This window comes from Aegilops tauschii, chromosome 1 (assembly GCF_002575655.3).
Source record: "Aegilops tauschii subsp. strangulata cultivar AL8/78 chromosome 1, Aet v6.0, whole genome shotgun sequence".
Classification (NCBI taxonomy): Eukaryota; Viridiplantae; Streptophyta; class Magnoliopsida; order Poales; family Poaceae; genus Aegilops; species Aegilops tauschii.
The window spans coordinates 475,912,617-475,923,506 of record NC_053035.3 but is presented as its reverse complement, the minus strand read 5'-3'; the positions used below and the strand labels follow the sequence as shown (position 1 = coordinate 475,923,506).

Below are 10,890 nucleotides of genomic sequence, written 5' to 3'. Positions count from 1 at the left end.
TTTTTTCATCATTTTTCATTTATCCTTGTGGCAGTTTTGTTTTGCAATTATAATAACTATTTTTTTGGGGGGGGGGGGGGTGTTCCTGACCATGTTATGTGTTTTGTTTGTTCTATGTAGGGGCCTATAAACAATTCTTCTCGGTGGAACTCGAAACAGCCCGCCAAGCGGCAGCCGCGTCGTGCTGATATCGATGGGGTGGCAGAGGATGACGAGGTAAGTATCGTGCAAGGTTTTCGACTCGACAAGTCATTCTGGGGTAGCGACTCTTGACGAGTCATGCCATGCCGATCTAGTCGAGGTGTCTGAGTCGACTTCTAGTTAAGACTCATCGACTAGTCGTGACTATTCGTTCAACTCAAAAACAGGGGTACCGAGCAAGCAGTGAGGGTGCATTTCCCTTTTTTGCACACACACAAGTTACTTTTTCCATGCATCCTTTAGGTTGGTGACCCATTCCTCTTCGTGAAAAGGCGGAAACGGAAGGCGACTACGCAGGTTGGAGTTGTAGCTGGAGTTGGCACATCGTCTGCAGCAGCTGCCGAGGTAACATAAAATGTCATTAGGATTTTTTTCCTACACAAAGAAACCTGGGATATTATTTTTTACGCAGTTGCACAAGAACCAGCTAGGTGTTGGCATCCTGAAACTTTTATAGTTGTACAAAAATCAATTAAGAGTTGGTATCCTCAACTTTTTAAATAGTTGCACAATAGTATCACACGAGTTGGCATCCTCGACTTTCATAGTTGCACCAGAACCATTTGGGAGTTGGCAGTCTCAACTTTTTGAATAGTCACATAACAATATCACATGAGTTGGCATCCGCAACTATTTAAGTTGCACAAGAACCAATCAAGAGTTGGCATCACCAATTTTTTAATAGTTACGCAATAGTGCCACATGAGTTGGCATCTTCAACTTCTTTAGTTGCACAAGAACCATTCAGTAGTTGGCATCCTCATGTGTTCACATGCATATGATTTTCTAGGTTTGCAAATGCACTTGACTATAGTTGCACTACTTATTTGGAAGATTATAATCTGTTAAATTCACTATTTTATCTATTTTCTTGTGTTTAGATAGGCTAAATTCATCATGTTCCTCAGTTCAAAATTCATTACATAGCTGCATAAACACGCAACATGATTTGCATGCAGGAGTACTTGCAGTTGCACAAAATAGATGATGTAGTTGCACAACAGCCAACATAAAGTTTAGTTTTGGAATTCTGCATACAGATTTTTAGCTAAAACCAAAATGAATCTGAAATTATCTGAGTTGGCATCTTTTACTTTTGAAGATGCCAACTAATGAAATTCAAACCCCACAAGTGGATGGATATGGGAGTGTTGTCGGTTGCACACTTGTACCCGTTAAGTTGCACAAATACAAGCTAGCGTTGGTTCATTTTTTTCTCAAGCTTCTTTTTTTGCATCATGTGCAGGTTTTACAGGCTATGGGGGTGCATGAACTGATGTAGATTTTTGCACACAATTCTAAGCTACAAAGTCACATATACTACCGTGTGGAAAGATCAAAGGAAAAAAACACATATACTTCTTGTCTAGTTGGTAGTTATATTTTCATTGTACCTACAATATGCTTTTTTATTTTCTTTTTTTGCTACAGTGACACTGGTTCTTCTGCATTATGTGTGAAATAAGACTCTATTTGTGCTCTCTTATATATATTTGCATATTTTCTGTGTTTTGTTGCACACATTGCTGCAAAAGTTGACTTGTCTTATGATCTAGTTGCACAATAATTAGTTAAAATTGCACAGGTACCGGATCTCCCCATTTTTTATCCTTGTTTGTGTTGTCTTTTAAGTATGGAGAAGCTATTTTTCAAAGAGAAATTTGGTGTGGGGGTGAAAGGGAAAGTCAAGGAGTGAGGATCTGGACATGAGGAGAAAGGATCAACCTCTTTTTTCACCCTTGTTGGTGCTGCCTGGTACTTTCTAATCTGTCCTCCCTCTTTCTTCTTTTTTTCGCAGCAAATTGTTCCATAGCATTGTTATTTCACCTTGATTCATCTGCCATGGCAGCTCTGGTGATGGAGATCCAGAACTGGGAACCCCTTGTTTCGTGGAGAAGAAGCTAGGTGGGGCAGGTAGGGGCATATGGGGAGAAGGTTGGTGGCCAAGAGGGCGTGAGAGCTTCGAGTGCTTCAGGAGGGGAGGGAAGGGCATGTGATGGCCTGGGGACCGCGTCCTGTGTGTGGTTTGTTGGGTTGGCGTGGGTCTGTAGCTGGATTTCCTTTTCTGAGGCCAGGGGGACCGAATCTTTCCTTTTCTAGTGGTGGCCGCTCGGGAACGCTAGGGAGCAGCTGGCCGCTCCCTAGACGCGTCCAACAATCAATCCATCAATCAAATAAGTTATAACAGGCTAAGCTATGCACTGCAAGATATCGATCGATTTGGTTCCAAGCTTTGAGCACCGAATGAATGCATGAATCAATGCACAAGGGTTTGGGCTCTAAAAGAATGGTCTGTCTAGGACACATCTAGATGTGACATAACATAACTATGTCACATCTAAGCTGATTTTGTTTGTGGTCTATTTTTTTTGTCCTAGTTTTTTGTTTCTTGTTACTGTATTATATATTTGTGGGAGCTTAGATGTGACATACTTAAAAAAAATCTAGATGTGAATTAGACAAACCGCTAAAAAACAGTATATTACATGTAGAAGAGCACATTAAAAAAAATATTTTTTTGAAAAATAAGAGCACATTAATTATTTCCTGGTCTTCTCGAAAAAATATACTGTATATCTGTAGGTGATGGTTACCCCTTCATGATCTAGATATCTCTATCTATCTAGCAAGTAAATGTTGTAATCTTGTGTTGACACCAGTAATTTCCAAGTTTTGCCGTGATGAGTTAGTGCCAAAAAAAGACTAGTAACGTATGATAACTGACGCCTATCTTTTTCACATCCAGCCACCAAGGAAAGCAAGAAACGGAAGAGGCCGCGCCGTGTAAAACCCTCCATGAATTCTCCACACTCTACGCAATTAGCATCCTTTATCTCCTTGCCTCCGGTCGCCAACCACAAAATCGCCCCCCTGCTACCCGATATACATACATGCCGCCTACATACAAACCGCGACGCCCATCTCCATCGCCATCGATTGTTTCCTTGACGACGGCATCGAGAGAGCGCGCGGCAATGGCGATCTCCTCGGCCCCTGTGGCGCCGCGCCGCCGCAGGCCGACGGTGCTCCTGATGGTGAACTACGCGGCGCTGCTGGTCGGGTCGGTGGCCTCGAGCCTGCTGTCCCGGTTCTACTTCGAGCACGGCGGGCAGAACAAGTGGGTGGTCACGCTGGTGCAGTCGGCGGGGTTCCCGACGCTGGTGGTCGCCGTGTTCCTCGCCGGCCGCCCCGCCTCCGTGCCGCGGCCGTTTCTTTGGTTCTCGCGGCGGTTCCTGGCCGTGTGCCTCGTCATCGGCGGTCTCATGGGCGTCAACAACCTTCTCTTCTCCTACAGCTCCTCGCTCCTGCCCGTGTCCACCTCCTCGCTGCTGCTCTCCACGCAGCTCGCCTTCACGCTCGTCCTCGCCGTCGCCATCGTCCGTCACCCGCTCACCTTCGTCAACCTTAACGCCGTCGTGCTCATGACGCTCTGCTCCGTGCTCCTCGCCCTCCGGTCGGGCGACGCCGGCGAGAGCCCGGACCGGAAGGGGTACATCATCGGCTTCGTCGTCACGCTCGGCGCCGCAGGGCTCTTCTCTGCATACCTGCCGGTGATGGAGCTGCTGTACCGGGAGGCGGTCTCCGGCGGGTTCATCCTGGCGGTGGAGGTGCAGGCAGTGATGCAGGCCATGGCGTCCGTCGTGGCAGCGATCGGGCTCGCGGCGTCCGGCGGCTTCGCCAACGACGTGGCCCACTGGAAGGGGTCCCACGCCGTTTACTGGGTCGTGGTAGCAACTTTGGTGGTGACATGGCAGGCGTGCTTCATGGGCACCGCCGGCGTGATCTACTTGACGTCGTCGCTCCACAGCGGCGTGTGCATGGCGGCGGTGCTCACGGCCAATGTCATTGGCGGCGTCCTGGTGTTCGGCGACCCGTTCGGCGCCGAGAAGGCCGTCGCTACCGCGCTCTGCGTCTGGGGCCTTTCCTCCTACCTCTATGGCGAGTACACCAAGATCAAGAAGAAAGCCGCCGATGATCAGGACGAGGACACCACCCTCCCCGGCGCCCGTGACGACGTCGAGAGCTTGCACAAGAGCCTCACTGCCGCCGCCGTCGAGACCGTCGAAACCGTTTGAAGCAAACGAGGCAGCGCCAGCCACAGTGGGTGCGCGTGAACCATGTGATCGATAAGTGCATTGCGACAATAGCAATGGAAACTGAAATTTTCTTGGTGCGTAGTACCACCAGAAAGCAAAGTGGCAGGATAGATGATGCATTAGGTGTAGACGTGGCATGTTACATCGATTAGGCCATGAGTTGTGTTTACAGCTTACAAAGAGACAAGAATGGTGTGGTGATGATGATGGATGCTTGTTTGGTGGGCTGCTATGTATCTTATGCATGTTGCAGTTGCATGGGTGTGTGAAAAACTTGCACATTAGTGTAGTACCATCAACAGGGACATGCCATTCATATATATCTTCTCTTGAAATCGATATTGATTTTTTTCCTGATTTGTTCCTGCAATGCATCAACTGGCAACAGTTTACCTAGTTAGCGAGCTAGCTAACTGGCCTGCTCTGAAACTGTGTGGCCATGGCTCCTTATCCTTATACTGTGTGTACGTTCCTGCATTACATTTCCCCTTGATGTATCTATTATTGGTATGCACCATCACTTATCTTAGACATCAGTAGTACACTTGCATATTTGCTTCTAGTCTAGAAATAAACATATATTTGCATATCTTTAGTTTTTACTTTATAGAAATTACGAAGAACTATGCGGGTTCCTATATATAGGTGGCGTCTTCAGAGCAGCAACAGTAGGCATTACCGCCGTTTCGAGTTGCTATCACCGGAATTCACTTGTTTCTCATGCTCGTCGTTAGATGACCAAAGAGCCAAAATTTGTCGCTCTGTAAACTAACATCGCTTATATTTAGACAACAGTTGTGCATCTCCATATTTGTTTCTACAGAAACACACCTGCATATCTTCTTTCTTGACTTAATAAGAATAATACCCACTAATATGAGGGTCCCTAGGTCCTACCATCAGTGATATAAGTGTCAAACACTACATGAATTCACTTGTTTCTCATGATCGTTGTAACATAACAAAATAACCAACATTAGCATCTCTGCAAATATAATCTAGTCACAATCATTGGATTTGACATTTGGCTATGAGGGATGATTTACTCAATATGGTCTTGTTAAATGGCTTCGTTGTTTCTTTTTTGGCATGACACCCTTTCTTTTGAAGGACTTGTGGCGATCAGTTGTTTGAAATGTGATGGGGGTCGATATCAACCTCTCAAAAACCATATAATGATGGCACACACATTTTCATGTAATTACTACACATAAATCATGAATAACTAAAAAAGTAAATCTGATTCATGCCATGTGCAAAATGTTTTAAAAGATTCTTGTGCATATGGTTTTTTACTATACAAACATGTTTTTTTTACTTAGATAATAAGATTTATTAGTCTCGCTCGTTGCATAATAGATGCACGATCACTGTCGTAATTTATTTGTGGGTAATTACAATGTCATAACTAAGGTAGGGCAGTGCTAGGTAGCAAATTGTTACAATATAATAACAACATGAGTGACAACCTAAAACGTATGAATGCCACATAAGAAACTAAATCGAACAACATATAACCTTTTACATGTTGGCCGCCCGAACCGAGGAAGAAAATTCCTAGTAAGACACTTTAGACTCTTCGCGACAATTTCCATCGGCTCCATGTCTTGGGACTATTGTCGTGAAACCAGGATTGCAACTGGTTAAAACACGAGTACGTTAACAATAGTAAAGTATATTATGTCATGCAATGAATAATAATATGTATGCAGTGAGACTTATGAGAACAGATCTCTCCTCATAAACCAACAACACCCTACCATATGTGACATGATCTCAAAAATATTAATGATAAAAATGAGTGCACAAGATGCAAAGTCGCGCATGAAATTGAGCATGCTACCACAGATGCATCATAATAACTTACGTGAATTGTTAATATTGTTGTAGAGAAGAGAGTGGTAACTATTTTTCCTTCCAATGTTTCATTGTTGTTATTTCTGTAGAGACATCAATATAAATGGTTCGAAGTTATACTGATCGTGTCATACGTATCTACTTTTTCAACCTCTTTTGGCATTGTTTTGCCCTCCAATTTGCATGATTTGAATGAAACTAAGCTAGACTGACGCTGTTTCAAGCAGAATTACCATGGTGATATTTTTGTGCAGAAATAAAAGTGCTCCAAATTGACTAGGGATTTTTAAGGAATTTTTATGGAAAATAAGAAGATGGGAGGATCGAAGAAGTGCCAGTCGGGAGCCACGAGGCATCCATGCGGCCTGGCCATGCAGGCCCCCCAGGCCGCGTGGGGTGGCCTTATGGGCCCATCAGGCACTGCTACTTGTGAAATGCGTTGAGATTTCCATGAAGATGAAGGGTGAAGTAGTACGGTAGCAGAAAGTATTTCCCTCAGTAAAGAACCAAGGTTTATCGAACCAATAGGATATTCACGCAAATGACCTTTAGAAATACCTACACACACAAGAGCAAATCCTTGCACCCTACGCGGGCAAGAGGGTTGTCAATGCCCTTGGAGTCGTTAATTGCAAGGATTTATTCTGATAGTAGGAGATACATAAATTGCAAAACTAAATAAATTCCAGCAAGTTATTTAGGGTTCTAGTAATATGATTTAAATGGGCCCAGGGGCTGTAGCTTTCACTAGAGGGATCTCTCTCAAGAACATACCAAACGGGGGTGAGCAAATTACTATTGGGCAATTGATAAAAAAGCGCATAGTTATGTTGTTATTCATGGCATGATTAGTACATAGGCGTTGTGCCTGTGACAAGTAGACCGACATCCATTTGCATCTTACTACTATTACTCCACTTCGAGAGCGCTTCTATGCTTGCCTCTCTATGTATTAAGTTCATGACAAACACAGTAATGCTTTAAGAATGATGACATAATGTAGACAAAATAAGACCAACTAATATGATCGAGCACCATCCTTTTATCCTTAGTAGCAACAATACAAATATGTGCCTCGCTACCCCTTCTGACATGAGGTCAAGACACCGCTAGATTCAAACTAGTACTATGCACCACTTCCACTAAAGATTTAATCATCAACTTGGCCAAAGATAACTCATAGACCGGAAAACATTACATAGCTATAACAAACACAAATAATAAAGTTCAGAAATAACCCAATTACTTTCAATGAATAAACTGATCATAAACCCACAATTTATCAGATCCGAACAAATACACCGCATAAAAGGATTACACCATATCGTTCTCCAAAGGGAACATTGTATTGAAGATCAAAGAGAGAGAGAGAGAGAGCTATCTAGCTACTATTATGGACCCGTAGGTCCTGTGAGGAACTAGCCACACATCATCGGAGGTGCAGCAAGGTTGATGTAGAGGCCCTCCATGATCAATTCCGCCTCCGGCAGAGTACCGGCGGAGGCCTCTAGATGGGATCACGGAACAACAGAGGTTGCGGCGGTGGAATAATTGTTTTGGGTCTCGCTCTGGTGGTTTTTGGATTTAGGAAATTTATGGGCCTGGAATTAGGTAAAACGGAGTTGCGAGGGGACCACAAGCTCAAACGGCGTCTCATGGGGCCGCGTCGTGTGAGCTTGTGCCTCTCTCATGCGGCATCTGCCCCCCTGGAGGCTCCTAGCGTCCCTTTTGATCTAGAAAAATCACCATAAAGTTTCATCGTGTTTGGACTTCGTTTGGTATGGTTTTCCTATGAAACAATAAAATAGTAAAAAACAGGAACTAACACTAGGGTAATAGGTTAGTTCCCAGAAATGATATAAAATTGCATATAAAAAGCATACAAGATTGGTAACATAATAGCATATACTTTTCCAAACACTTTTGCTCTTATTTTGGACTCTAATTTGCATGATTTGCATGAAATTAACTCGGACTGACGCTATTTTCAGCAGAACTACCATGGTGTTGTTTTTGTGCATAAATAAAAGTTCTCGGAATTGGAAGAAACTTTTTGGAGATTTTTTATGGAATACATAAAAAATACTGGAGCCAAGACCCACTGGATGCCCACCCCCTGGGCGTGCCCTGGTGGCTTGTGGGGCCAACATGGCTCCGTTGACCCTAATCTCAAGCCAATAAATTGTTATTTCCTGAGAAGAAAGAAAGAGAAGAAGTTTGATCGCCTTTTATGATACAGAGCCGCCGCCACCTCCAGTTCTTCATCGGGAGGCCAGATCTAGAGTCCATACGGGGCTCCGGAGAGGGGGATTCATCACCATCATCATCACTAACCCTTCTTCATCACCAATTTCATGATGCTCACCATTGGGAGTGAGTAATTACTTCGTAGGCTTGCTGGACGATGATGGGTCGGATGAGATTTATCATGTAATCGAGTTAATTTTGTTAGGGATGGATCCCTGGTCTCCACTATGTTCTGGGATTGATGTTGCTATGACTTTGTTATGCTTAATGCTTGTCACTAGGGCCCGAGTCTCATGATTTCAGATCTGAACCCTTTATGTTTTCATGAATATATTTGTGTTCTTGATCCCACCTTGCAAGTTATATGCACCTATTATGTGTTATGATCCGCATACCCCAAGGTGAAAATAATTGGGATTCTTTCTGGTGATTATCGTAGTTTGAGGAGTTCATGTATTCACTATGTGCTAATGCTTTGTTTTAGTTCTCTATTAAAAGGAGGCCTTAATATCCCTTAGTTTCCTGATGAACCCCGCTGTCACGGGAGGGTAGGACAAAAGGTGTCATGCAAGTTCTTATCATAAGCACATATGACTATATGCGGAATACATGCCTAGATTACATTGATCAACTAGAGCTAGTTCTGTGTCGCCCTAGGTTATAACTATTACATGATGAATGTCATCCAACATAATTATCCATCATCGATCCAACGCCTACGAGTTTTTCACATACTGATCTTCACTAAGTTACCACTGTTGTTGTTGCTGATGTTACAATTACTACAAAACTGCTACTGTTACTGTTACCATTGTTGTTGCTATCGCTACTACCGCTATCAAACTATCATATTATGCTACTGATCACTCTGCTGCAGATATTTAGTTCTCCAGGTGTGGTTGAGTTGACAATTCGGCTGCTAATACTTGCAAATATTCTTTGGCTCCCCTTGTGTCAAATCAATAAATTTGGGTTCAATACTCTACCCTCGAAAACTGTTGCGATCCCCTATACTTGTGGGTTATCAAGACCTTTTTTGGCACCGTTGCCGGGGAGCATAGCTCTATTTTCTGAGTCACTTGGGATTTATATATGTTGATCACTATGAAGAATTTAAAGGATGACAGAACCAAGATCGTTCCCTCTAAGACGATGGGAGGTAAGGAACTGCCATCTAGCTCTGCACTTGATTCACCTTCTGTTTTGAATAGGCTTGCGACACCACCACCTGCTATTAGTTCTGATATGTCACAAGTAATTGATGATGCTACTTCTGCTATGAATGATGCTATTGATAATGCTAGTACTTTCCTTGATGAAACTGTGCCACTAGGTGAATTTCTTCATGAACAACTTGCTAAAGCTAAAGAATTTGAAAATGCTGAAAATGATGAAATTACCGAAACTGGTGGAATTATTGAAACTAAAAATTATGAAACACCTATTAGACCTAGATCTCCTAGAATTGAAATTCCTGAGATACCTGAGGGTTACGTTATGGGTGGGGAGATAACTAGAGAACTTGTTTCTTGTAATCATAAAGATGATCTTAAGAAACTACTACGTAAGCCGAAAGAAAAATCTCTGAATGCTAGAATGAAATATGATCCTAAGTTTGCTACTTCACCTATCTTTGTTACTGATAAGGATTATCAATTCTCTGTCGATCCTGAGTTAATTACTTTGGTTGAATCTGAGCCTTTCCATGGCTATGAATCTGAAACTGTTGTGGCACACCTTACTAAATTGAATGATATAGCCACCCTATTTGCTCATGAGGGAAAAATTGCTACTACTATATCCTTAAGTTGTTTCCTTTCTCGTTAAAGGATGATGCTAAGATATGGTTTAATACTCTTGCTCCTAGTTGTGTGCGTAGTCCACATGATATGATATATTACTTCTCTGAAAAATATTTTTCTGCTCATAAGAAACAAGCTCCCTTACAGGAAATATTTATCTTTGTGCAAATTGAAGAAGAGAATCTCCCTCAAGCTTGGGGGAGGATTCTCCAATTACTTAATGCTTTGCCTGATCATCCTCTTAAGAAAAATGAAACACTTGATATCTTTTATAATGGACTAACTAATGCTTCTAGGGACTACCTAGATAGTTGCGCTAGTTGTGTTTTCAGGGAACACACTGTTAAACAAGCTGAAGAACTATTTAATAATATATTGAAGAATGATAATGATTGGACACTTCTTGAACCACCGCCTAAACCAACTCCGAAGAAGAGGGGTATTCTATTTCTCAGTCCTGAAGATATGCAAGAGGCAAAGAAATCTATGAAAGAAAAAGGTATTAAAGCTGAAGATGTTCAGAATTACCACCTATTGAAGAAATACATGGACTTGACACCCCTACACGGGTAGTAGAGGTAAATTATCTCATGAGACTTGATGAAGGTGCTATTCCTTATAATAAATCTGTTGGTCAATGCTTGGATGAATTTGACAATTACATTGTTAAGCAAGAAAATGATAAT

General features: G+C 42.6%; 1 protein-coding gene across 1 annotated transcript; it reads left to right on the top strand.

Moving 5' to 3' along the window:
* The first annotated feature begins 3,059 nt into the window (after positions 1-3,059).
* Positions 3,060-4,657, top strand: LOC109777013 (probable purine permease 4). The gene has a single exon (XM_020335676.4). It carries the CDS (start codon positions 3,093-3,095, stop codon positions 4,275-4,277), a length of 1,185 nt encoding a protein of 394 aa, XP_020191265.1. The 5' UTR covers positions 3,060-3,092; the 3' UTR covers positions 4,278-4,657.
* Positions 4,658-10,890: the final 6,233 nt, after the last annotated feature.

Excerpts from the sequence above, each read along its gene's own strand:
- LOC109777013 (XM_020335676.4), top strand. The coding sequence starts at position 3,093 with ATGCCGCCTACATACAAACCGCGACGCCCATCTCCATCGCCATCGATT.